The following is a 27,983-nucleotide window of genomic DNA, read 5'->3' as shown; positions in this document are numbered from 1 at the left end:
AATGTGAGCTGGGTGATTTTCCACACTACACTCAGATTATTAACTAAAATATGCCATTAATTTGATAAGATGTGCATGATTGTAAGATTGCAAGTATATGTACTCTGTGTTCACATTTGTTGATAGAATTTAGGAGTAAATCAAAGTGAACATTGTTTAAAGCTGTTGGGACTCTGCACCACTCAGCAGAGTAAACCAGAGAGCTGCTCAGAAAGTGAGCTCTGACACTTTTGATTAAATAGATTTTCCCAGTTCTCCCTGCACATACAAGCTTTCTTTGGAGGGTATTTCTTTTTCTAATAAAACACAAAGCTCTGGATGTGGCCCATGCATGCAAAGGTTCACTCTAGCCCCTGCAAGAGGCTACAGCCTTAGCTATGAAAGTTACAGAAATTGAACTTTCCATTATTGGATCACATTCCTAATATATACATTAAAATATATACAATAAAATGACATGCAAACACTTTAATCCTTACTCATAATCGAAGCTCCAAATTTAACCACAACAACTCCCCCCTATTTGCAGCAATTGTGTGTGCTGGATGTATTCTGACACCAACACAGACCTTTCAAAAGCAAGGTGTTATCAAAGGAAGACACACACCTCAAACTCTTCTGCAATCACTAAAAGGCAGCTGCATACCTTTAAGTGCATTTTTAAATTAATATCTATGGGCTAGATAGCTCCTCTATTTTTAGTCCTGTTGGAAAAGGGTGACAGCAAGGCACAAGATGCAGACCATGGTGTCAGACAGCTCTCAGCCTGTCCAGCCCCACCAGCCTGTGCAATGCCCTCCCACCCTTCACCCTAAAACCCTCCTGCACCCTAAATTCCCCTGCACCCTCATCTCAGCTCCCTCAGCACCTCATCACACCCAAACACGCACCAAACCTTAGAACCACCAAAGCCACATCTTCTCTTCCTTCTTTCCTCTCATTTCCCACAACATAGCTTATAAACACATCAATAATTACAATTACTTTATCCACATTAAATAAACACACAGAGTTTTGCTGCCCACACAGCAAAAGGTTGATTCCTTCTTGCAGAAACATACTATTACTAGCAATATAATTATTATAAGGAGTACTGCAATTTAAACCTGAATCTCTGTTTATATATGCATGATTATTGTAGCAGGAGTCATTTGTGGAGAGCTCACATATAAAAATGCGGCTAATAACTCTTACTGTAATGATTAATCAATTTATGAATATATTATTTAAACTAATAGTTCAGGTAGGGTATCTTAAACAAGTTACAGAGTACATCGACCAATTCAAATACCAGCCACTAGATCAATAAGAAACTCTAAGTAACTCTAGGGAATAGGTACACTTGCATAAGAAACAGTGAATTTTTAAAATCCTACTATTGGGAGAACAATCTCATCAAAAATAATTGCTTTAGGCCATTATCTTTGGATTTTGGCAAACTGTATGGTAAAGTAGAAATTTGACACTGTATATCAAACTCTTTTTGTACCATTCCAAGATAAATTATTTTCTTTAAACTAGTCAAAGGAAAAACAATACCTGATACATTTGTTCAGCTTTACAACAAATTGGTATTTAAAATGCAACATGGTTTATGTACCCTATGAACACACTGGCAAGACCATGCCCTACATTCAATATCAATGAAATATATTTATTTATAAACATAAGATATTTTTCCCCTAAAATTTTCAAGACAAACAAAACAACACAAATGAACACCCCAAATTTTAAACCAAGTATTTTCAAGGCAAAACTAAAAAAAAAAAAACAAAACCAGCAGGCAAAAAATTAAACAAACAGGTATCTAGTCAAACCTGACAATTTAGCTTGTTGGTAACCACCATGAAAAGGTTTCTGTGCTTGATTTAGTACTTTTTAAAATGTGAATATACAACTTTAATCTGTCAAAGCAGGGTTTTTAATTAAAGGTACCAAGTGCAAATTCACAAATCCGCTGCCCTGCTCTCCCTCGGATGCTAAAGGTGTGCTTTATCTCTGTGTTTCAAGTGATAGTGCATTTTAAAAATTAATTAGTAGCTTGCAAGAAGAGCCACACATTATTGAGTAAGTACCAGCATTTAAGTGAAACAGATGAAATATTGGTAAGCAATGCAGACCACAGTATAAGTATGTGAAGGGGGTCATAGGCTAATCCCTATTGATTTTCCAAGTACGCGTACAGCACCGCTGGGAAAGGCCAGTTCTGTTGGCAATCAGCTAGCACAAATACATTATAAATCTTACTGTCCACCTTCACTGATCACTGTCACTTACTTCCTCCACTAAAGACCACGAGGAAACTACAACAAATCCACTGACAAACAACCAGGAATGAATTTTAAAACCATCCTCCTTAGGCGAAATTTCAGAACGCTTGTGATGTACGTAACGTAAAGCAGAAACACGTTTCAAGGAGCAATGTGGGGCATGTAAAAGCTGGTCTGAGAAATAATCCACCAGAAAACTGCTGGGCCACTGAGAGGAGGAACACAAACAAAAATTAACAAGTCATTCACATTAATCTTACTAATGTGAAAATTTGGAGCAAACAGACAGAGGGAACTGGAGCATGTGAATTTCCCAAAGCTGGAGCTGATGCTGCCCTGGCAGTGAAGGAGCCAGCAGACTGCTGTCAGCAGCTATGCCCCATAACCACCCTTTAGTGCAAGAGTCACAACACTGCAGAGAAATAAACAGGGTCCAGACCAACCCCAGCTGCAGCAAACAGCTCCAGTGGCCACAAGATAATTTTGACATGGAGCACAATAAAAGTAAAGGCTTAACCAATAGACTTCTCAGGGGAAACATGGACAGTGTCTCAAAGGCACAAATGAGGTACTGAAAAGAGTAAAACATCAATTATTTCATGTCATTGTTACCATTTTTAGGAGTGATTTCCCCACTGAAAGGGTTGTTCAGCATTGTCCAGGGAGGTGGAGGAGTCCCCATCCCTGGAGGTGTCCAAGGAACAACTGGAAATCGGCACTCGGTACCATGAGGTGGTGTTTGGCCAAAGGTTGGATTGGATGTTCCTGGAGGTTTTCTCCAAGCTAAACAAATCTGTTGTTCTCTGATCCTAGCAGGTGTATGAAACGAGACTGAGTGGCTGATTTAGAAATAATTAGTGCTTATATAAAGCTTATCAGAGCTTTAAAGCAAATAGTTACCACATTCACAAAACTAATATAACTCAACACAATTGGGTTAGGTTCAGATCAGTGAGAACATTGCACTTTGTATTAACTAGGCAAGGAGCAAAAATCAAGTTGCACTAATTCCTCTGTAGATGGGATAAATGCTCTCGTTGGGGAACAAGGTTGGGCTACAATTGGCAATTCCAAGGTGGCAATTCCAAGGTGGCTGAAGGTTGAATCACAGGGAACACAATGTGCAATCCACCACTGCCTTGGACACAAGATTTAGCAGTTCTCTTTGCTGAAAGTGGAAAAAACATCAACATCACCCTCCTCTCCAAATCCAGATCACTCCTGAATGAAACTTCTGTGGTGCCAGCTCCTGCTGGAATCCAGGCTGCACTCAGTGCTTCTGGTACAGCCTGTGTTTGTAGACAGCAGAATATGAAATGAGCTCCAAATTTCCATTTAAAATATCATTTAATGGAATTTTAAACTGTCTGAGAAGATGGATATGCTGTGTTTGTTTTCTACATTAATGATCTATAAAAGAATGGAATGGACAATAAATACAGTAGTTTTTAGCAACACCCTTTACTAAAAATGCTACTACTTGTGTTTATCATTTATATCCTCATACACAACCTCAAAATTGATTACACTTTAAACCATACATAACCTGCTGTATTTTTCATTTTGAGTCATATTGCAAACATTTTTATAACTGTTAATATATTCCATACCTTGTATTCTTATTGATTATGAATATTTCTTTTGCAGATTTTATTGCTTTTCATATAAAAATGTTAGGTATTTTTAAAAAGGTGAAAATAGTATTACAACTCATATACTATTCTTCATCATGATAATTCTAATATAAAAAGTGTTAGGCTGAATATTTGCACACTGTCATTTTTCACATTTTAAGCTCAAGAAGAAAATAGAAACAGTAATGTAAGGTACTACATAGGTTTCTTTTTTTTTTCCTTTCCTCAAATCTCTGTTTAAGCTGTTGGGCTGAATCCATAATCATTTTGAATACTTAAAAAAATTAATATACCAAAGGAGTGTCCATATAGAACATCATGGGTTTATATCAGGTACACATTATCTTTCCTAATTACTACTGCAGTTTGCAGACTGAAATACAATTTATATTTAGGGTATGATTTTGCTATTAATTATCAAATTGAAAAAAAAAATAAAATCTTGCATTATAAATTCTCTCTTGGAAATTAATGTTATTCTTTTTTTTTCCATAATCCTATCACACAAGCAATAAGTGCATTGCAGCATGAACACTTTAATTTTTCCAGTTAGTTTTGAGCAAGCCCAGAGGTGAGGTTTAATAAGGATCAATGGCACTTTATCTGGGACAGGGCCACTTCACAGCATGCAAATTACACAGTAACACTTAAAAAAAGAAATAGATTTAATTAAAAAAAAAAAGTAGAACCACAGGCTCTGGAAATTCAATTAAAGGATTTATGCAAAGGTTTGCTAGGTTTTTATATGCAGTTACTGCTTATATAATGAGCTTTTCATATTAAAAATCAATAGGTAATCTAGAGTAGAAGATCATCCCCTTAAATACATTTTTGAAATCAATTTGAAAAATAGTCCATCAACTGCTGTGACTACTCTTGCTGCTTCGATTAGACTAAGAGCAATATTTAGATTGTAAGACGTGCTATGGAATACCTGTGCTTGGATTTTGCTTTCGAGTGTTCTTATACTTTTAAGTGCCCAAGATAATCATACAGTAATTCAAGCCTGTGTACAATGGATAAATAATTAATTACTAGCATAATGGCATAAATGTCCTGAAATATGTGAAAAATCAGGCACCTTATAGCACAATCTGAGAGTATTTTCAATAGATGCAAAAATCTACATCTATGAATGCCTTTGCTCTCTCTCTTATCAACCTACTTGCCACTTAGCACACTGAAATAAATATTTCTGTTTATAACTTACTAAAGCTAAGGAAGCAATTAGCCTAACACTTGTCTGAAGCGCAACTTTCACACATCATGAATTTAAGGATGGATCAGGTCCTGTGTCCTTCAGGTTAAATCTAATTTGCCACAATGCTGTAGTGATATAAGATCATTATGCTTAAGTCCAAATATCCTGGTTAATATCCAGCACTTACCACAAATTCACATCTCATGCAAGCAAGTACCCCTCTGGAAAGAATGGAGATGGACCCATTGCATCAGGAGTGCATTTGCATCAGTCTAACAAATGCACACAGTTCACGAATGTTCTGAACATTGTAAAGGAGTCACTCTGTGTCCTTTTTGTCCAAACAAACAGAACCAAAGCAGGGAGAGTTCTCAAGCACAAAGAATCCCAGGGAATCCCTGGCAGCACAGGCTGCTGCTGCTATGAGAATTTCCACACATCAGAGGGTGAACAGGACTCCTTCATTCAATAAGGAGAATTTTCACATCTGCTTCCATCCATTCACCAGCATCTCAATTTCTGTCCTTAATTTAGCACCAGGTTGTTAAACACCCATTTTAGCCACTGAGAAATTCTTGGACTAAAATACTCTCCTGTGATATACTTGCAGGTAGTGCCAAGGCACAATTTTGGATGCTCAGAAAATGTAGATTCTAATTAATGGGTTCTAAATAATAACATAAAAGAGGAAAAAACAGCACTCACTTATCTCACATATTCTTATGAGAGGGAGAAAGAAATCTTTATTTCTGCTGCTACCTATACATTCATATACATATATTCACATATATATTTTGTTATCTTATTCAATACTTTAAAAGACACATAATTCCTTTATAAAAGGTCTGAGAAATGGCTGTGGCATACTGCTTCAATACATGAAACAAAGCAGAATGACAACCATGAGAGTCAGGGATTAGACACAATTTTCTCTATCTGTAACATGCTCTGCCAAGCAAAGCATTTCGGCTATGAAATATCCTCAGAGGCAAATACATTATACGAAAGTTTCAGAGAGAGAAGAAAAATAAATAGAAGCTGAAAAGTAGCTAGCAGTTCTCAGTTAAAATGGTGATATTTAACAATGAAACCGTACTGTTAAGGAAGTGAATTTACCAATAGCTTCCCTGTTAAAAGTTTATTTTTTTTAAACCTGCCTCACCAGTAATACCCAAAATTTCTGCTTCACTGCTTTACTTTTTACACCCCTTATTGCAGAACAGCACAGAGTTGAAGCACAGCCTTCAAGAACAAATACCCTTGCTGTCATTCCTCTATTAAGTCACTTAAATATCTTCATAAGCATGCTCTGAAGCACATTTCTTTATTGGATTTCAATTGTTTCTTAAAAGAAAAATCTCAAAGGAATCAAAGCAAAATGTTTGCTTACTCTCATTTCAAAAGAGATGTGGCTACAGCCTAATGCTCTCCTTTCCGACAGGTTTGAAACAAAGACGTTAATGAACAGTAGCTTTATTTTAATCTTTCTCCCTCCTCACTGAATTTCTCATGCACACCATATTTTTCTACACTTTTGCATTTTAAACACAGTGTAAGTACATGAGGGGATCAAAGAGTTTCAGATGAATCTGAAGAGTTATAGCAAGGGTAACGAGGGTCCTTAGTTTCTAATGACAGAAGCATATGCTCTCAACTTTCTAAACTGCATCCAACTGAGCCATTTATCAAGGCCTGAAACTTTTTCATTATTTAAAGCACTATGACAGCTTTCCACTTGATGCCTTGGAAGTACACAATAATAGAGACTCTATATAGTCATTAATTATAATATCAGCTGGTTGATGAAGTTACTGTACTTGCTGCTTGGTGATTTCATTTTTAATTGCAGCAGGTGGTGTGGAAATAAAGTGATGTACTGACACACACGGTCACCTCAATAGTATTTTCTTTTTTATGTATGGATAAATGCAGCTTGGTTTTTTGAAAATGCCTTCTGTTTTATATCCCACTACATATAGTAGCTACAAGGAAAAAATGAGCACAGAACATGCTTAAAATCAGATGCTTAGAAATGAGCTGATAGAAGATATTGTCTCCATCTTTTTTCCATTTCCAAATATTTAAGATACTAGGTTTTTTTTCCCTGTGTAAAGATTCCCAGTATCCAAATCACAGCTCTCATAAATAACAGTCACAGCTTTATATAATGTAAAATTTCTTTCTTCTAATTTTGGATCTTACTAAAGTATTTCGATAAGCAACAACTTTTGAACTCAACAAATTTAAAAATAAAGATGCAGTTAAGCAGAATTAAACTTGAACTCTATTAAATTCTATGACCATTCTACAAATGAGTGTGTGATATTCTAAATTGTGTGTCCTACATTTTCTCCTATTTTGAAATTAGGCCCATATGCTCCATTGTTCTAGTAATTTACTAACCCATATATCCACATAGATTTTTGCAATTTAAAGATTAAGACAGCAATAACACGAGCTGATTTATCCTTTTGTTGTCTTCAGACTGCTGATGTACATGCTTTCAAATAAGTCTGCATTGTTCTTGTGATACTGCCTGCTCTTACAAGTGTATTTTCCTCTTCTGTAATGTTTTCATTTCATTAATCTCTAATTTAACAGATTAGATAACTATTATAGGAGATCATGCTGCTAAAGGTTTTCCACGAGATTGATAGGTAATGAAAACTGGTGTTTCCTAATGGCCACAGACATCAGTCTTCTACATAAATCAGCAAACTCCCTTAAGAATCCCTTCTATCCAAGTCATAGATCAATGGTACTCAAGCCTCATTACAACACTCTGTTCTCTGAAATCAGCCTGTGCTACCTTAGCTCAAAACTACATTAAATGTAATTAATACAACTGTGATGTAAATGGACACAGCATTAAAATGTATGTCCCCAGGGAGGAAAGGCTGGGAAGGCAACTGTGTGTGCACTGTCATGCATGGCACACATGACTAGGGAAAATTTGAGCACACTTCTTTGCATGCTGAATGATTTATAGTGGGTATACATAGAATTGTGGAGCTCCAGGAGCTCATTCCTACAGCTGAGCAGCAGCTGGATATTGGCTCTTCTCTAAAGGAAGATGTTGTCTTGTAAACCCTCTTGACATATTAGCTTCCACATTCAAAAGGAAAAAAAAAAAAAAAAAAAAAGCTAAAAAGCTACACAAATATTTGGACTCCAAAACTTCAACAGAAAGGACATTTCCTGTCAATATTGAACAAAGGGGATGTAAACTGCTTGTCTGTACATTGGGTGGAAGGGAGGTGGCTTCTAACAATTAGTGCTCTATTTGCCTACAACAACTTCATGATTTGGAGGGTAATGCTGGAAAAAGAGGAAAACAGCCAAACCAAAAGGAGTGTGAAAGTACTACAAGGTACCCAAACCAGGCAAACAAAAATAAAGCTGCTGCTTTAAAGGCATCTAAAGCTGCCTTCAATGTTCCCCTGCTGACAGCTCTGCTCATTTCAGGAAAGAATTTCTCTAAAAGACCAACAGGCCAATACTGCCAGCTTTCAGGAATATATTGTTTTGCTCAGGCAGAAAGCAGCTCCAGAGTGTGAAGCTATACAGCCTAGCCATAAACACGACTTTAATAGCCTGCTCTGGGTACTTCAGGTCTTCAGAGCCAAAACAGAGCTACACTGCCTCAACCCTTTGTGATTTGCTGACCCTTCTGCTCTTAAGAGGTCCCCTCAGGTCCCCTGCTGCTACACATAATAGGCAGCAAGGAGGTAGAGCTCATAACAAGACAGCTCAAGTGGTTTTGGAGAGATGTTACTGCCTGTATTACCCTCTTTTTCATATCGTTCTCAGCCAAACATTGAATTTGTTAATATAATATTTTATATAGTACATTGATCTCCAGAATGGGCTTGGATGACTTCTGGAAAACACATAATAGAATTTGGGATCATAATGAGAGGCATTATAGCCACAAAGAAACCTTGGAATCATTACTATGAGACATTTATTATCTGACATACATAACCATTACATAATTATTCTTGAAACAGCCTAATTTTTTCTGATCTCACCTTCTTTGGAAGATGTTTTGCATCCTCCTTTTAATTCACTTTGTACATTACCACTATAGTGGCCTCTCTGTGTGTTCAAGGCAGGAAAGCAGGTCTGGGGTGGTCAATAAATAAGCGAAGCATGCAAATATGCAAACAAACCCTCGAGCCAAGCTCTGCTCTCAGGCATGTCAAGATTCATAGCACTGATCAGGGGAGCAAGTTTGGCACCTTTAGCTCACAGAATGCCAAGGGATTAAGCTCTCCATGTCCTGGGTGTCTGCTGTCTCCTGGTGCAGGAAGAGCCAAATATCCACAGTGCAGAGCAGCCACATTTCTCACGCTGTAGGACCACCCCTCACTATTTCTTAATGCAAAATAAAGGCAAAAATGACTGCAATAATAAGCTTGGAATTTAGCCACATTCATTCTTTCATCATTTTGCTTCTAGCTCCCTTTCTCTCTTCTTTTTCTTTTTTTTTTTTGGCTTCTTTCTGGTTTTGGCCCCTCAAGTGCCCAAACGTGCAATGCAACCCAAACAGCATCAGCCACGTGCATCATAAATATGAACATTCCCATAGTCTTCACATTAGCTGCTCAATCTAATAGGCAGGATTGAACATGACATCAATTTTACCAGCTGATTTGTTGCTTTCTTTATCCTGGCTTACTTTTCTGTCACCTCCTGTATAAGAATTCAGATGTTTCTGCAAGGGTACCAGCAGCAAATCTGTGCTACATTTCCACAGGCTGCCTCGTGCTGTTGTGTGCTACACAGATGTAAGAATTATTAACAACAAGCTAAACCCCACAGTGTCATATGATCCAAATGCAAGCCCTTGAGGACATTTATTTCCTCCATTTCAGTGGGTAATTGAGCCTCTAAACCACCCACAAAGGCTACACTTGTAAAAATACTTAACCATTTGTGCCATAAAAATAGTGATACTGCAAAAAAATGTTTTGCATCTAGGAATATGAAAACTAGTAACAGTCTACAAAATGGAAGTGTTTGTTGAATCACCAAATCCAAAATGTGGTTGCCCTCAGTGAAATGAAGTAAAAGAAAATTATAAGTCAATCCTTAAATAACATTAGCAACAGTCTCAAAATTAACACAGTGTGACTTTTAGATTCACACAGCATCAAAGCCATCCTTTCCAGTGCCTCATTTTGCACTGGACTGCACTCCTAATAGGTGTATCATAGCTGAAAGTCAGTAAAAATAAGTCTAGCCAAGAATAGCTTTGCTGCTCTGTCCCTAGCCATGAAGGGAAGCAAAGGGAAACAAGTGTAGCTTTGGTTTTCCTTTTGAAGAAAAGGAAAACACCCTCCTTTAAAGCTGAAGTAAGGTTAGGCAGTTACAGAAATCATGCAACGCACGTTTCTCATTTAAAAAAACCCTGGCAACTCAGCTATCACGTTGAAAGTAGTTGCTGAGTTTTTTAAGTACCTAAAAAGGTCTTGCAAACAACTTATGCAGACTGTAAATCAGAATCTTTTGATCCTCAGAGCCAAGCAGATTGCCCAAGAATTGTACACAGAGCCCTGGCAGAAATACACAGAATGGGAAGGGTGAGTATCATAAAATTACCATCACAATGACTGTCCAACACCCCCAGAGCAACAAACATCAGAGCTGCACTAGAAACCCATGTCAGAAATTCCAAACCTCTTGTACCAAAATTCCAGACAAGTGAGGAGCAAACAAAAAATGAATACATATCTCAATTATCTCAAAAGATGGAGTGCATTTCATGAAACCATGATAATTCCCTTTCCATCTAAAATTGTCCATCTAAAAATCCCACAAAACCATGAGAAAAAGATGATCTGTTGGGAGGGGGAAGGCCAAGGCAGTCCTATTCCTGAAGTGCATTTTTTAAACCTCAAAATACTGTGGAAAGTCCTCACTGCTCCCCAGAGAAGTTCTCCTGCATGGCTTTCCTAATCCCTCATTTGCCACCACAGATTTGTGATCTTTACTGTCATTATTAATACAGGTATTAACATAATCCAAATACTTCAAGTCATCAGGGATTGGTGAGAAAATCACAGACATTTGGAAACAGAATGAGAGCAGAAAGTCTCTAAATTAACATTTTCAACAACACAAGCAGCATTGCTTTATTTTAAATCAATACAACTTGAATATGCTTTTGGGTTTTGTTTTTTCTTTTGTTTCCTAAAATAGCTCACATACACACAACAACATCCTGATTAACTGATTAACAAATACAGAGAGAGAACTCACATCCCCGTGCTTCTCTGAAAAACTAAGAGTTTCAGTTTAGCAGTGTCTACTTCAAGCTTTTATCAGCACTAATTTCAATGAAAAAAATGGTCGTAAAACTCTGAACAGAGGGAAAACAGACCTTAATTAAGCAAAGTGTTATCTATTCCTATTATAATGAAAGCAAAGTTACAGTTATATTTTTACCAAGATTTTTTCCCACTTAATGAAGACATTATCCACGAGTTTTCAAAGTCACTTTACAAAAGAGCATTCAAGAGACATTAAAGTCAGCTTAAACTAAAAAGTCTTTTTGAAGTCAATAAACAATAAAAAGAACAATGAAAAGACAGCCTTTGATCTCTTCTTACTCTAAAGTCTTTAATTTCTGTTTTAATCTACTAGATGCATTAAGTCTTGTTTTCAAATATTTTCATCTGCAAAGTACAGTGAGCTTGCCTTGATTTTTTTATTCATATATATTCTTACTGTATTAATGTACATTTCTCATTACCAGGGATGGGTGTCATCAGGAAGCTCTGCCACCAAAATAAAGAGAAAAACTTGAAAAATTATTTTTCATTCTCTTCTCTTTTAAAAATTCTTCTTTAAAAAGAAAGACAAAATGCAAAAGGAAAAGGGAAATAGCACGTTCAGCTTTGAAATTTCTGAGATCAAAGGCTATAATGCACATAGATTTTTTTCAAAGGATAAATTATTAATAACATGGGCAAACACATAGTGGTCAATAACATGGTCAAAGAATGGTAAGTTAAGAGCATCTCTCTGCAGCCAATTACAGTTTATCTGACTTGATTGTTTGCAAGAAATTCCAAGCTATTTCACTGGATTTTTAATATAGCTTTAAAACTCCTTTTTAGCCAAGCTGCAAAACCCAGACAAGCTCTTGACCTGGTTCAGCAGCTCAGCATCTCCTCAGCAGGTCAGGCCGTGGATGTAAACAGGAAAATAAAAAATTGCAATGAGTGAAAGTGTGTGGAAAGTAGAGGCAGAGAGACATTAATTACTGTTTTGCCACCATTCTTATGGGTTTCTAATATAACCCCAGCAGAAGGGGAAAAACTCTCTCCATACAGCCTTGACACACATATACCAGCCTCCTCAGTTTCCCCTGGATAAATAAAAATACATTTCTGTGTTTCTGCCCCTTCAGAAGCACAGGAACACTCATGGGGTAAAGCAGAAAGAGCCACCACATCCTCCCTGTCATGCTCAAATTCCTGGTGAATCCTGGGCCTCTCCCAATCTAGATTAAAACACCATTCCTTGTTTGCTATTGAATCAGCCACTCTACCTTCAAAATATTTCTTTCACATTTCTCCACTTCCATTAGTTGCTGAAGTTGAAAGTTTCTGCAGATGATTTTTGGATGAACAGCTATAAAATAGTTTCTTTCACAGAGACCACTGAATATCTGACAAATGTGAGAGCTAGGGGCTCATTTCTAGCATGGGATCATTGGGAACACCAAACCACTGGGCTCTGAATTTTGCCAATATAAGAATTGTATCATTTTTCATAAAATATATTTAATTTTGATTCAAAAAAACCCTAAACTCTGTGGGACAGATCTTCCCTAGGAAAGAAAACAACCATACAGAAATTTAAGCAATGCCTTTTTCTTACATCAAGTTAAGCAAAAAGACTAAAATTTTCACTTTGCTCATGGCAGATATACTTAATAAAAAGAATCAGACTGAGAGCACTTTACTACGTTCAGACTAGCCTTTTATTGATTTGGATGTGCTATGAACCACATTATCTAATCTGCAATAAGCCATTTACCAAGTGCAATGATCTATGGGCTAAAAGGCTTAGATTTTTAGTTCCATTGTAGACTTTTTGATGAAATGGTAGATCAGCACAGAATAATACTATAATAAGATTCTGAGGGACAGAAGTGTCAATATTAGGAAATTAGAAAGTTTGGCTTACTGTTTTAAATCCTCCTGCTGTTCATTTAAAAGCCCAATATCTCTTTTTCTAGACTAACTGTGTCTGTATATTTAACAGGGGTCCCAGATGACATCCTACAGGGTGTCAGGTTCACAGGGGTTCAAGGGCTCATGCAACTGCAGAAATTTTAATTTCCAAAGATAAAATCATCCACCTGAGAACAATGACAACTATATGGTGGTGCATGTGCTAGAATTATATAAGGAAAAAAGTTATCATGGTACTGTCTCCTTGCTGCTTGCCAAGATCCACATTTCATCCACTGCACAAGAGATTTTTGCAGTTTCCCTTAAAACAGATTTGATTCATTTTGGGCCAGAAGCTTTTCTTTACCTTTATGCACAGAGCCTGGAACACAAGGCTGAGATCCCAATTATGAGAACTACATAAACAGAAGTGGACTAAAAATGTCATCTCTCCCTACCCTCTAATTCTCAGCTTTGACCACTTTTCTACATGGGAATTCTCCACTGCCATCAGGAAACGCCCCAGAAGTCTCAAAACTGTTCATTTATTTACTGTTCTGTGTCCAGCTAGGACAGAACTACACATCAGATCTGCTTCATTATTTTGCATTACTTTTGGATTGACATATTTGACTGATCCTCTTGACAATGTATAAAGCCACACCATGATTTCCTTCTCAAATTACCAAACAATTCATGCAAAGAAAAATTCTTTCTGAAAATAGTTGCCTTTGGCTAACTTGGACTCAGAGGTTTGTGGAAAAACAATGCTGAAAAAAGCTGTGCAACACTACAGGTATCACCAGAAGAGTATCTCAGGTTAGCAAAGAAAAACAAAACAAAAATTCAGTAGCCTTTGGTTGACAGAAATAAAATGCATTATTTAGTACTAATTAAGTAAAAGTCGAAAGGATTTTATGATATTATTTTATCCATAGCTACATGGCAAATTTTAGTGCATCATTTCTGAGTGAGACTGACAGGTTACACACCAAAGTAAATGTACTGAAGACATTAATGTCACTTTAAAGCAACTCAAGTTTTGATGCTCTCATATTTCTGTTGTACTGCAGCAATTAGGAAGCACAGCCTTGTTTTTAAAGAATAAAAAAATAAAAATCAGCTTTACCAGATCAGCCTCCCACGGAACCTCCCGGCACGTGGCACCGGGTCTGGCGCCAGGCAGTTTGTATGAAGATGTTATTGCATCTTTGCATGAAGATGTTATTGCACTTTGTATGAAGATGCTACTGCACCTTTGCCGTTCTAATGGCCAATTATGGCTCTATTAGTGCTCCCTGGCAGTTCATCTGCTCCTGCACAGGCCAGGGGGGCTCGCGGCCGGACCTCTGATCCTCCCTCTCCGCTCCAGCGCGCGCTCGGCGCAGCTGCTCTCATCTCCAGACACCCAGGGCTCCTGCACTGCCTTCCCCACATCACTACACCTGACCTCACGACAATTTGCTAAGGAAACACCTGCCTAATGGCACTGCCACTGCAGCTTCTTCCGCGCTCGCACCGGCGCTGCAAATTAGAGACAACAGGATAAATCTATGACCAGCTCGCCAGACACTTCATTAAATCACTGTTCCCTTGCCTTGTAGAGCACTAATAGAATCACAGCCCTCGTTAGCTACTGAATAAAAGATCAATCACATTCTTTGAGAGCTCTTGCTACCAGCTTCCAGAGGAAACAAGGAAAAAAAAAAAAAAAAAAAAAAAAGAGACATATTTAGGATCATCAGTACGATTCTGAATGGCCTCACTGCAAGTTGGTTAAATTACCTTTTCCACAACTGACTCTGGCTGCAATACTCTGAGGAACTTGTTAAGTCTGCTTTCAAAAGCTGCTATCTAATATATGACTACCAGGCCCTGGTCAAAAGTTCATAATGTGCATATGTAAAAAGGTACTAAATTGCCTGAGGGCTAAAACCAGAGGAGTTTAATTGCAGCAAAATGCTGAAAATGGTCTGTTGAGGGTCTTTCTATTGGGATACTGCTGGCACTAGCTGATTGAAGTACAGCACATAAAAGCCTTACAACAATATTTCCTTAAATGCAGCTGAAACTGCGAGCACTTGCTAGTGCATATATGGTGTGCCAAGAGGCAAAAATAAAAAAAGAGAACCTACCCTAAAACAAACAAAGATTTAAGGATTGATATAATTCATAATTCAAAAGCGTGTGGATAAAAGGAAGAATTAAACAACCATCAGTATCTGTCAGTATAAATCATGTTATAGGCTCCACATTATGGTGGGAAATGTAAGTACATATGTAAATGTATTTTAATTGGCAGCCATTAAGATTCACTGCAACAAAAACTGGGAAACAGCTCCCATCAATCTATTAATGACCACACTTGGAAACTTCAGAAACAGTCACCTATGAGACTGAAGATTCCCCCTGAAATCCAATGATTTGTTTGTAGTAATTTGAAAATTATTTCTCTAGCTATTGACATGATGGGGAGAGAGGGGAGAAATAAGGAAAAAATAAGGCATTTTTATCCAGCTCCATTCAAAACATCAAAACATTTTTTTCTGTTGAAAAAGAAAATCACAATATAAATGTTTAGGAAAATATGGTAATCATCTGAAAATTTAGAATAAGCAGCAAATTCTTCACTTAATTCTGTACATTTTATTATCTCAAAGTTATTTTTCTATCAGCATTATTTCAGCTGTTTGCACAGTGAACACAAGCAGAATATTTTTCCTTCTGTGTGAGCATTTATGAACACGTTGCCTGAGAATTTGGATTTTAGCCACTGGTTGCCAGCAGAAAAAAAAACAACAAGTGAACATCTTAAAATTTTGCTTTTTTTGTAGAAAACTCCATGATTTACTCCTCAATATTTTTGTTACTATCTCAGGCAAAAGTTACAATTACAAACATTAAAATGGTCATTGTGAAAGATTTCTCAACTCTTTCTAAATTTTATTTTTACCTTTTGAAAACCACATTTACACATGGTTAAGGCAGGAAATGACATCAGGTCAGTGTAACAGTGCCTTTACATAGATTTAAGTAGCAATGTTTTCTGCAGCCCAGATTTTGTTCTTCTACAATACTTGTTGTATTTGGGCATGTCATGGCTGAGAAAATTAATCCACAGCTTTCCATACAGGTTTTCATTTAAATGCCTATAAAATGTTCTAAAGTAGCTCATCTAGTATTCTTAAAGACAACATTAAATGGTCCAGGCAATTTTTTACTTGTATTTGAATGAATATCATGTAGTAGATAAAACAGCCTTTAGCCAGGTATTACTGGTAAAGGGGGAAATGAGAGCACTGACTTTGCTATTTCCAGTTGGCATCAGTTAAACACAGCAAAACCACAGTCCTGGACAGAAACCAGAGAAAAGGGAACAACACAGAAAAACATGAGAATCAGCAAAGACTTCAAACCAGCTCAAGAGACCTCCATTTCCAGCCCTGCAAAACCCATACAGCAATATTCTGCAGTGGCTTTACTGACTGTCTCCACAGCACGGCAAAATCACCTCTTCAGATACAACACTTATCAGCCAAGCTTCATTTTACAATATCAAAAATGCCCAGGCCACCAAAAAGTTTCAGAAGTAAATAGTGCCAAAGAAAATTGCTAATTAATTTAGCTCACCTACACAGAGGAGGGCAGAAGTTTGAAAAACCACGGTTGTAACACAACAGCATTTACCCTAATACACATTGTGAAAATGAAAGCAAATGAAGAAGATGGAACAAGCTTTCATTTGTTCACTGCTGACATTCAGTGTTGACACTCACACAGTAAGGAAGTCATCCAAATAAGTTCAGAATATATGCCTGGGAAGGACTCACAAAAATCTCCCAAAGCATTGAGGCACAACAGACCACAAACATTTCAGCAGAGATGCTGGAAACAAATAGACTGACTTCATTCCAGGTCTAAGTCTCCATTTCAGGTCTGGACAACCCTTCCCTTCCAGCTTCTGACCACTACAATATCATTAATTCATGGATGCATCTGCCAGAAGAAGGGAACAGAAGCAGGAGGGAAATTTTTTTTCTTATAATGCTAGTGAACAGCAATGACCACAATTTGTCCCAGTCATATTTCATTGCCAACCATAAACATGATTTCAGAGGAACAGATTAGCAGTCACACTGCATTTACAGTAATCTTTGCTGGGGACAGTGACAAAACTTTGAGATGAGTGTTCTGTCCCTTCCTAGCAGCAGAAAAAGCCCCAAGCAGTGCTCAGCTTTGCTGGCCATGGGTAGACACCCAGAGCGTTTGATTTTCCAAGACAAGCAATGGTCTGGATTGTGTTCCAAAGAGCCTAACTGACTTTAGTGAAGACCATTTAAAACACCACATTACTGATTATGGAATAAGCACATATGTAATTCAATAATGATAAATTTCACCTCATCACCAAAGTAAGCTCAGCTGGTGTTTCGATAAAAAGACATTCTATATGAAAACATTTCCTTTAGAAACACAGAGCCAAAAGGGAGACAATAAATATATATCACAAGTGGAACTGACAGCTTTGTTGATACTTTCTGCCATAATGCCTTTAAAAGTTGAAAATTCACATACATTTCTCATCAAGGGAATGGAAGAAGTCAACACATCATTTTTTCTCACAAAATTACCACTTTTGGTGTAAAAGCTAAGAGAGAGGCTCACTTTGTACATAGTAGTTCATCAAATGCAAGCAATGTCGTTCATTCAGCTCAGGTAACACCTTGTTCCTTGAACTGGTTAAATTACTTCTGTTTGCTCATGATATCTTGACCAACAAAAATACATTTATTTCCCAGAAAACCCTTATTTTAGTGTTGCTATGCTTGAAAAAAATAACATTAAATTTTTACATTAATGCCACGATATTACAAGCAGAATGGTCACCACAGTGATCCATAAGAGGAAACGGGAAAGGACTTTTCAGATACCCACCTTGCTGATATTTGGGACCTTTGCCTTGGTAACCTGTAATAAAAAAGGGAATTCCTTTCCTCCAGAGGCACAGCTCTGCCATGGGAATCCTGACTGTCAATTGTACCATTCTCCAGATCATTCCACTGCTCCATAATTAATACTGTTAGATAACCACACTATTTGGGATGGGATGAGCTACTTGATGTGAGTAGACAATCAGATTCTAAATGACACTGTTACAAATTCATTATCATAAGAAATTGCCAAGATGGTTGCTTTACTTGAAGTGCTAAATTAGTTTTCTTGCACTGGTGATATTCATCATAATGCAAGTTTGACAACTCAGGACAACAATTTAATAGTAATGCTGTTCGGTGGAAACAAATTGTGTTTCCAATTTTCTCACAAAATGAAAAAACCCTAATTGTATTCATTAATAGATTACAGTGAGAGACACAGTAATTCTAAGAAAAATACCTACATTCAAGAGTGTTGAACTTAAGTGAAAAATTTAATCCTAGTATTGCCAAGTATTCTTATGCTCCAGCTTGTTAAATTCAAGTGTTCTTCAGGATTTTTTGCATAATAGTAGGTACAACATTCAATCAAAAATCAGTGCTAAGTGCCAGTTCAGCACAAGGATTTTCAAACCCATTCCTTTCACAGCAAGCCTGGTGCTCAACATGTGAGTAAATGCTTCCATATCCAGTTAGGAGTCTCACAGTTACTGTATGTGCACGCCCAGCTATGAGAAAGTAAAGAAATGAGAAATGCTGTGACCAAACATTAAAAATGAGCTCACAGTACATTTCAACTCTTACACTGCTCAACTCCATTTTTTGGAAAAAATACCTCCATTTTTGGAAATATCAGCCCTTAATATAGCAATGTTGGAAGAGATGGAAATCCACAGCACTGACAAGTCAATCTTGCATGTTTGGGACAAGTAGATCTTGTTTTCAAAACAAGCAATTCCCTCCACATATCACAAGATACTTTATTTTTATTTAAGATGCAATATCCAACGTGGCTATCTTTATCTTATTTCAAGGTGATGCTTTTGCAATTAATAAAATTCCTCAACTACCCTATATAGATTTTTTTTGCCATGCAATGAAGACTGTGCTATATCCACAGTGATACTTAATAACTGCAAAAACATGTTGTCACTAAAATAATGGATGGAATTTGACTATGTTGTTTATATTTACTGGCATCCTCCTTGCTAAAATAGGATTGATGCTACTACTCTAACAACTTCCCAGAAAGAGCGGAATAAAGAGGTTGGAAAGTCCAAATGACTCAAGTATTCCAAGTCTCAAAAGAAACTTTAAAAGCAAAATAAATTCAGAAATTCTCTGATTACAAATCCTTATACAGATTTCTGCAAAACTGCTAAATCTTGTATCATTTGGCATGCACTTTTACACTGAATTAAGCACAATGGATTGGTTCATTATTATTACCACCTTCCCTCTGAAGGGAATGAGTGCAAATCTGCTACTTTTTCACAAGAAAATCACACCAACTCAGGTCATCTAACACATACAGAACAAAGAACCATTCTAATATTCCAACTGTCAAATGGATTCAAGTCCTTTTTTTGCCAAATCTTTTTCCATTCTAAAATTTGATTCTTGAATCATAGATATATATATATATTTAAACAACTCTTAAAATCATTCATTCTACTTTCTTCCTTTTTTGATAAAACCATAGTGAGAAACTGCAGACTTGAAGAGAGTAGGTTAAGAAAATCAAGAGCACAGGCAGGGCAGCACATCATCTCCCATTTGTATTGGCAACAAAACTAACACAAAAGTAAGGAAAACATTTTGGTTTCATTAATTTTTCTGGAACATATATTACCTTTTCTTCTCTTTATTTAGAAACACACAAGCCCTCTCCTAGAAAGGAGGCACAGATACAATAAAATAACTAGGACTGCACTAGAAAGAAGTTGAGGGTTTGTCCAGCATCTGACTCAATCCTTTCAGTAATTCTCAGAGTAATTTACAATGGAAGGTATGGAGGTACAAAATGCCAGTGAATATCCAGTGGAAAAATTGAACAGGCTCCCTAAAAAGTCCCATCAAACAACAGACTTATTTCCCTCTACATGGAAATATGGCCAATGCTTCAAGCTGGGCAAGGAACACCCTCCAAGTTTGAGTCTTGGCTTTAGGAAGAAAAAAAAGGAATTTACCACACTGATATCTGTAACACCAAAAAAAAAAAAAAAATAGAAACAAAAACCCAACACACAACACCAAAAACAACAAAACCATGCCAGTAAATTCCCCCAAATCTTCCTCAGAAGGGAAAAAAAAGATATCTATATATATACGATAAACTTTGGAATAGAAACTGACAGGAATTAGAAACACTATTAGCATCACAGTGGGATACCTCCCAAAAGCCTAGAAATATTCATATTTCTGTACATAGACGTATATTTTCAATAGCTTTCCTGGAAGGAAGTTTTTAGGAATGTTAATTCAGTTATGCAGTTATGTCCAGGGAATGTCAACATGATGATAAATGACATGTCACACAGTAAAAAACAAACAGATGTTTCCTTTTTTTCAGGAAACAGACTCTTTTTGTGTTCACCTATTCAGCAATATGAACTATATTAAAGACTTAAGTATATTTTTCACCTCTATAGATTGGTAGATATATAGGTACATCCACACACATATATATACACACATGTAAAAATAGTAAGAATATTGAAAAAACATTATGTAGCTCTCTGCATTTGATATACTTTATTATTTTTGGATCTTGCAAATATACTTTTTTAATGACTTTTCTCTAAAAGAAGGGACTTTCTAGCTCATATTACTTGGACGCTGGTGCTGTTTACTCTTCCATCTTTTTTGTAAAGTCAGAAGAGATTTCTCTGAGAACTTCAAATAAATAAGATATCCAGCTGCACAAACACTATACATTCTGTTAGATTACTTTGGCTTCCTAAGGAATATTTGACTTTCTGTGGATGTAAATGATTAAAGAGAATCCATCATGTGAAACTGATTGGTGAACTGTTTAAAGAGGTATGGCACCTCTTCAAAGATGATAGAGTGAGAAATGAAAAGACCATGGTACAATAAAGCATCTCAGATATCCAAGGGGTTCTAGGGAAATATGGTAACTAAGCACTGCATCCCTCAATTAAAAAATAGCATTTTAATTATAGTTCCCTAACATAGGATCTACGCTACATTCTTTTTTAAAAAATAATAAATTCATATTTCATCTATGCTACACGTGGCCAACAAAAGCTTGGGGTTTCTGGAACATCTATCCATTCATAAATAGAAACTTGAAAAAAGAAATGTGAGGAAAGATAAACCATGTTCTAGAATCCACAAAATTTATTTTGCTCTGTGAGTTATAATCACAAAATGACACGGATTAACAACATTCAATAATGTAATTTCATTACTTTTACCATTTACCATTTTAATTTTGGGCTCAGGATTTTAACTTTAAGGGTCAAAAAAACAAAAACTAGCCTTCATCCAAAAATATTTCTTCTGCTGAACTTCAGATGTGTAGATCATCATTACACCCAGCTTCTCTGGGCAATCTGTGCCAGGGTCTCCCCACCCTCACAGGGAAAGAAACCTGCCCTTTATGAGTTTGGAGCCATTCCCCCTTGTCCTGTCCCTCCATATCCTTGGAAAAAAGTCCCTTTCCAGCTCCCTTGGGGCTCCTTTAGGTACTGCAAGTACTAGGTACTCCTCCTCCCCAGGATGAACAGCCCCCCAAAAAGACTTTTTAGAGATTATTCTTCTATAAAAAGTGATTCAAAATTCAGTGCTAGTTAAAAAAAATCTCAAATATTCAGTGATAAAGTTTGAGTATCTTTCTAGAATGCAACAGTTCACTGGATCATCATACAATAACCACAGCACATTGATTTGCATTCATTACAAGTGGCATAAACATCAAGGACCAAATATTTCCCTGCTTTGCAGCCCACATACTTGACAAAGCATTCTGAAATTCTGCAAGGATCTGGCAGGGAGAGGAAGAAATTCCTTATTTCCTCCATGAAATTACAAGACAAAACCAGAGTTGCTCCCCAAACAGTTTTGGGGCTGTTCTGGACACAGAAATTCCCTGGCCCCTGAGCACCCTTGTGGTCACTGCAGTCCTGACCTGCTCACTTTGGCACAGGGAAAAGTTTCCATAGAGACTTTCCATCCCTGTGGTGTAGGTTACAGGGGACAAATTTAATTTGCCCTTATATTTCATGCTACATTTATTTTAGCAGCAAGTTAAAGTATGTATTGGTTAAATGTAAGTTTGATAATAAACTAGCTTATATTACATTTTATTGCTGGGTAGGACACACAAAATGATCAACAACTGCTTTGGAGGCATCTCTTCACAATCCTGTTACAACAAATCAAAATGTTCTTCCACATAAGCCTTTTTACCCAATTCAGTCAATTTTAAATGGGAGTTCTGTGCAAGAAAGCACATGTTATCAGGGTTCAATAAAATAACTGTCCCTCCATGGTAGTGGAGGTAAGGTCTACAAACCTGCTAAAAAAGAGCTGTGGCTTAGCATTACTTTAACATTTACACTTCAGGCATTAATCCATAAACCAGGAGAAATGCCCATGCGATTTATTCACTCTCTACAAGTGCTAATATCCAGTAGGTGCCTATTTCCCTTTCACTCTCCCATCCTCTTTCACTTCCTGCCCAGAACTCAATCTGAGAAAAGAAACTGTCATTCTGATCAAACCTGAAATATGAGGTTCTTCCAAAAAGAGCTGCCTCTTGCTTTCCAGGAAACCCCAATGCATTTTCAGCAGTGTCTTAAGGAAGGAAAGAGAAGCCAAATTCTGTGCTGGAACAGGCTCATACCCACCCTGCCCAGGCTGCTCTGGGGCTGGACAGGCACAGCTGAGGGCAGAATTTGGCCTGAACTGTGAATTCAGAACTGGAAGCCAACGTCAACTCAACATAGCCCACACAGATCTTTGGACAGCAAAAAAATGTTTGCTTGGAGAGGGAATTCTATCCCCAGCTGTAAGGGTAATTCCAGCTTCTTCAGCAAAGGACAGGGGAGAAAGCAAAGAGGTGATGAGGCTGCAGAGCCTCTTTTGGGGTTTTATCAAAAGCAAACAGATGTGATCATTAGGTTGCAGTCACTCCTGTAGATGCAGATTGATTTCTTGCCAGAATAACATTTCTGAGTTGATGTTAGATGTGCATGGAAATCATTACATGGAATTTAAATTTAGACACTTGCAACTTCTGGCAAAAGCAAAGCCAGTGAAGCCATTGTAGGCACTGGGGTTTGCTCCTGCCTGTGTGAACACTGCAGCAGAGAGCTACTGCCTCAAACACCCCTGGGAAAATATCCCAGTGAACAGAATTCATTGGTTTAGACAAAAATTAGACATTCAGACAACTTTTTGGGCCTTAGAAATATTCTTTATAATTTTCAACAGCAATACATTAAATACAAAATCCAGTTCTGGAAAGTTACTGTCTTTGGGGGAGGAGGGAGAAATCAAAGAGCACTTCAAGCATCAGTCTCTTACACAGTGAAAAATTAGGGGCAGAGTTGTCTTACTACTTCTACTGCTTTTAAAGGTGACAAGTTGAGCTTTTATAAATGTAATTTATATCTCAGCAACAGAACCAGTGTTTTACTCCCAACCATTAAAAGGGGGTAACACATCTGCTAGGACTCCAGCACAATGGCTGGCTTTGCACTGCAACAGGAAATGTAACCCAATAGTCTCAGAACTTCCCCAAACCCCAGCCATTTCTTAATGTGAAAGGATTTGAAAATGCAGCTCACTGAAACATCTGTTAAGCTCTTGCTACTCTAACACATGATATTCTTTCTGCTCTGTTACCTGCCAACAAAAATATTTGGGTCTATGTAAGACTATCACAAGTGTGCGATAATGGCACTCTGCTTATAATTTTATATGCCCTTGTACACTGAAAATCACCTGAGGGTGACACCAGATACCACACTAAGTGTAAGCTTGAAACTTACAATAAATATACTTAACTTTAGTCTTGTATGTAAATAATGAAGAATCAGATGGGTTCTGAATGACTAGCATTTATCTAAAACAAAAATAAACAACTCAAACTTTTCTCAAGTCAGTTTTTGAAGACAGAGGGAGAGAAGAGAGTAAAAGAGGTAGAAAGAAAAAACCCAAAACCCTAGAGCCTTAGATCAAACCAGCTAAATTTAAGCATGGCCTACACAGTTACTATCAGAGCTTCCCTTCCAATTTGTTTTTCACAGTAGCCACTTGTTTCAACTGACATTTAATTATGATATAAACAGCTCCAACTTATTGTGTAACTATGTAATGGTAAATAAAAAAGAGCCCTTTTGACATTAGTAGAGCTACTTCAATCATAAAATGGCAATTCATTTGCAACTATTTTTTCTACAAAACACTTCTTCTAAATTTCTATGTAGAAATCCTTGTGGATTTTATATTTGAATGGGAAAGAAAGGAATAGTCTTCAGTTTCCATTGCTCTACTTCCAACTACTGCCTGGATACCACAATAATACAAAAAGGGCTTAGAATCAGGTATGTGCAGCTGCAGTTTCTGTGTGTATATATATTTATATATATATTTAATATATATTATATATATTAAATTATGTATATTTTATGTATTATATTTATATTTTTTATATATATATATATATATATATATATATAATATTTTATATATATATATATTAGACTCCAGGAGCCCAGTGGATCAGGACATAGCAAACAGTTTCAAAGTGGCTCCAGGAAGAATTGGCCTCTCCACACATCAAAATGCTGCAGCAGCTGAAGCTACAGCCTCAGAGACCAAAACAGGTCCAGGCATCTCTTTGTGGCTCCTTGTCTGGGCTGCCCAACCCCTCCTCTCTCCACACAACCTTGTCTCCAATCTCAGCTCCAGGGATGGGCCCAGCCCAGCTGGAGCTGCTCTAAATGCTGCTGCATCATGCTGCATTGTGCAATGCAGACATGCTTGGAAAGCTCAGGGACGAGCAGCTCACACCTTGGGACTGCAGCTGTAAAGCTTTGAGATCACTCCCAACGTTCTGACCAAAACACTCATCTGAACTCCAAGTGAGCTGCCACAGAAACACGGAAAGGAAACCCAGGAAAAGATTGCCAACAAAGTCTATTCCAGGTTGATAACAGCACAATCCCTAAAAAAGAAGCAGCAGCAGCAAATTATTTGCTCCCTACAAGACTTAAAATAGAAACTCTTCCACTGATGATGATGAGAATTTCAGCTCAGCTTGTTTGCATACCCAGGAAGGGGCACTTTTCTAGTTTTACTGGCTGTTGAAACATTGGTAGAGTTCAGGGGAATGTAATTCACATCAGAATATGAGTTGTAAAACTGATGCTTACCCTCAGCCCCTATCCTCCATCATGACATTCAAATAACCTCAGTGAAATACAAACATGAAGGACTTAACAGAAGTGATTTGGGCTGGACCAGAGTGCACTGTTATTCAGTGCTGATATCTTTGTCCTATATTTTGTATTCTCTTATATGTAATACCCATTAATAGACACTTAAAAGTTTATCAATTCTTTCAAAGAATTCAAATTAATGTCAGTGTTTTATTTTGTTCCTTAGAGGGTAAGATTCCCTAAGCAACAAACACAAAAGTTTCCCTTTGTAAAACTATGTCAGAGTAAATAAAACTAACAATTCATAAACATCCACAGACTGGATCCTTTTCACAGGATTTTGATAACATTCACTCACACCTTCTCAGGACAACTGAAGAATTTGTTTTACAAACAATCCCTAACACAGCAGAGACATGGTTATATAGGTCCTGGTCAAAAAAACCATGCTGTTGAAAGATATTATTATTCGTCCCAAGGCGCCAGAGCACTCACATATCAATCTTGTGGACATAAATAGGCTTTGCATATGTACAGGCTGCAAAATGCAGCCAGAGGTTGGAGGTGTGAGGGCTCTCCTGACTGACACCTGGTCAGCACTGGAGCATTTATATTTTTGCTCCACAGGTCATACCGAAGACCCAATATTTTTCTTTTATGGACACGAAATCAGATTTTTAAACACCTCTGTTTACCACACACGTCATCCCACTATCAATTAAGGTTCTGCAGGGGTAGGGATCTTTTCATTTCCCTGATTCATAGAAGCAAACATTCAAGGGAGACTCCTTCTCCCTGCTCCTCTTTTTGGGAACACCCTTCTTGGTCAGTGAAAAAGTAATGAAAAACCATCTGAAAGGTTAAAGGAAGCCAGTTCTCAATGAAGTAAATGCCATTCTCTGCCTAAAAAATACTTTGGACTCCTTATAAATAACTGGCTCAGAGGTTCAAAGGATCAGAGTAACCCCTCCAAGTGCTGGAGGTGCTGCAAATTCTTACATAATAAAGACTCATAACCTTGGCGATGGAAGAACTGCAAAGCCTTTCATTATGTCATGGTTCCAGTCCAAAATCCAATGGAGACAAATGGAAAACACCCATTGTCTTCAGCACTTTGTAAGAATCAAGAAAATTGTTGGGTTGTTGCTTTTTTTTTAAATATGAATGAAGGTGCTTTTACCACTGAAAGCACTCTCCCTCAGTCATTAATAATGTCTGGAGTATCTTCTCTAACTAGGGCATCTGTTTACATAAAAAATGCAGTCAACATATTCCACTTTAAAACCAAAGCCATTTTTTTGATGTTTTACGTATCCTGAGCACAGAAATAGCTCTAAATATCCCACACCTAAGACATAAGATCTACTTAATCACAGTGAAAATCATATATGCAAACATATATGCACTCCATCTTAGAGGGTTCCTTAACAGAAGGCTGACAAAGCAAATCTTGAGTGGTTGAAGAATCCTCTCCTAGAGCACTGTCTTGGCATGATTTTTGCCATTAAAACCAGGGTCATGGTTATAAAAGGCAAGAGGTAGACACATACAGCTGGATTTTCACAACTCTTCTGCCCCGATTTTAAAAAAATGAAGACGCAAAAATATTTTAAGGCGCTCACTTACCATGGACTTGGTGAAAGGTCGAGCCAGGGTGAAGAGCAGAGTGTAGAGCCACCAGCTGCGGTGAATGGAGGAATACATCATATTTCCAGGGTGCACTGAGTTGGAGGTGACCCCGTGGGGAGACAGGCGCCGGTTCAGCTCGTTGGAGAACAGGATATTGCAGAGCTTGGAGCGGTTGTAGGCCAACATCGCCCAATATTCCTTCTTGGATGGAGAAAGCAGGCTGAAATCCAGCTTTCCAGAGGAGTCTTTAATTTCTGTAAATCTGAGAAACAGTAAATATGCCTTAGATAGCCCAGAGTTAATTTCACTCTCATTAAGAACAATATAAAATGTAGACAAGAGAGTAGATCCTGGCCAGAACCAACATAAAACAGCAGCTTATTTAGCAGCTGAAAGCATCCACTGGAAATTGCCTGAGACCCAAGGAACAGTCCCATATAACATGGCAGTAAAATTATTGGATCATTATAAACTGCAAACAATAAACAAAAACAACTCAGAAAACACTTTGATGGTTTAAAGACATTGTATGTAACTTACAGATCACTTTATTTTAAATTTTTAAAAAAACACCAAAACAGATTTTGCCATATATCCATAAAAACATGATCAGCTCGGAGGAAATAATGTAGGATAAAATAACTCTGCACTAAAAGCAGAGCAACCCAGCATCTTTTCTTTTCCCCTTCTTCCCATCCCCTGATCATTTCATCCAGT

General features: G+C 37.3%; 1 protein-coding gene across 3 annotated transcripts in view; it reads right to left on the bottom strand.

The window, feature by feature from the left end:
- Positions 1–27,983, bottom strand: part of WWOX (WW domain containing oxidoreductase) — a 471,370-nt gene that overhangs the window by 335,407 nt on the left and 107,980 nt on the right. For all 3 annotated transcript variants that reach the window (XM_058813282.1, XM_058813283.1, XM_058813284.1), the window contains exon 8: positions 27,264–27,528. In XM_058813282.1, the coding sequence (XP_058669265.1) occupies positions 27,264–27,528 (265 nt within the window). The remainder of the gene's footprint in view (positions 1–27,263; positions 27,529–27,983) is intronic.

The sequence above is a fragment of the Ammospiza caudacuta genome, chromosome 13, assembly GCF_027887145.1.
Source record: "Ammospiza caudacuta isolate bAmmCau1 chromosome 13, bAmmCau1.pri, whole genome shotgun sequence".
Taxonomy (NCBI): domain Eukaryota; kingdom Metazoa; phylum Chordata; class Aves; order Passeriformes; family Passerellidae; genus Ammospiza; species Ammospiza caudacuta.
This window is presented reverse-complemented; position numbering and strand designations above follow the sequence as displayed.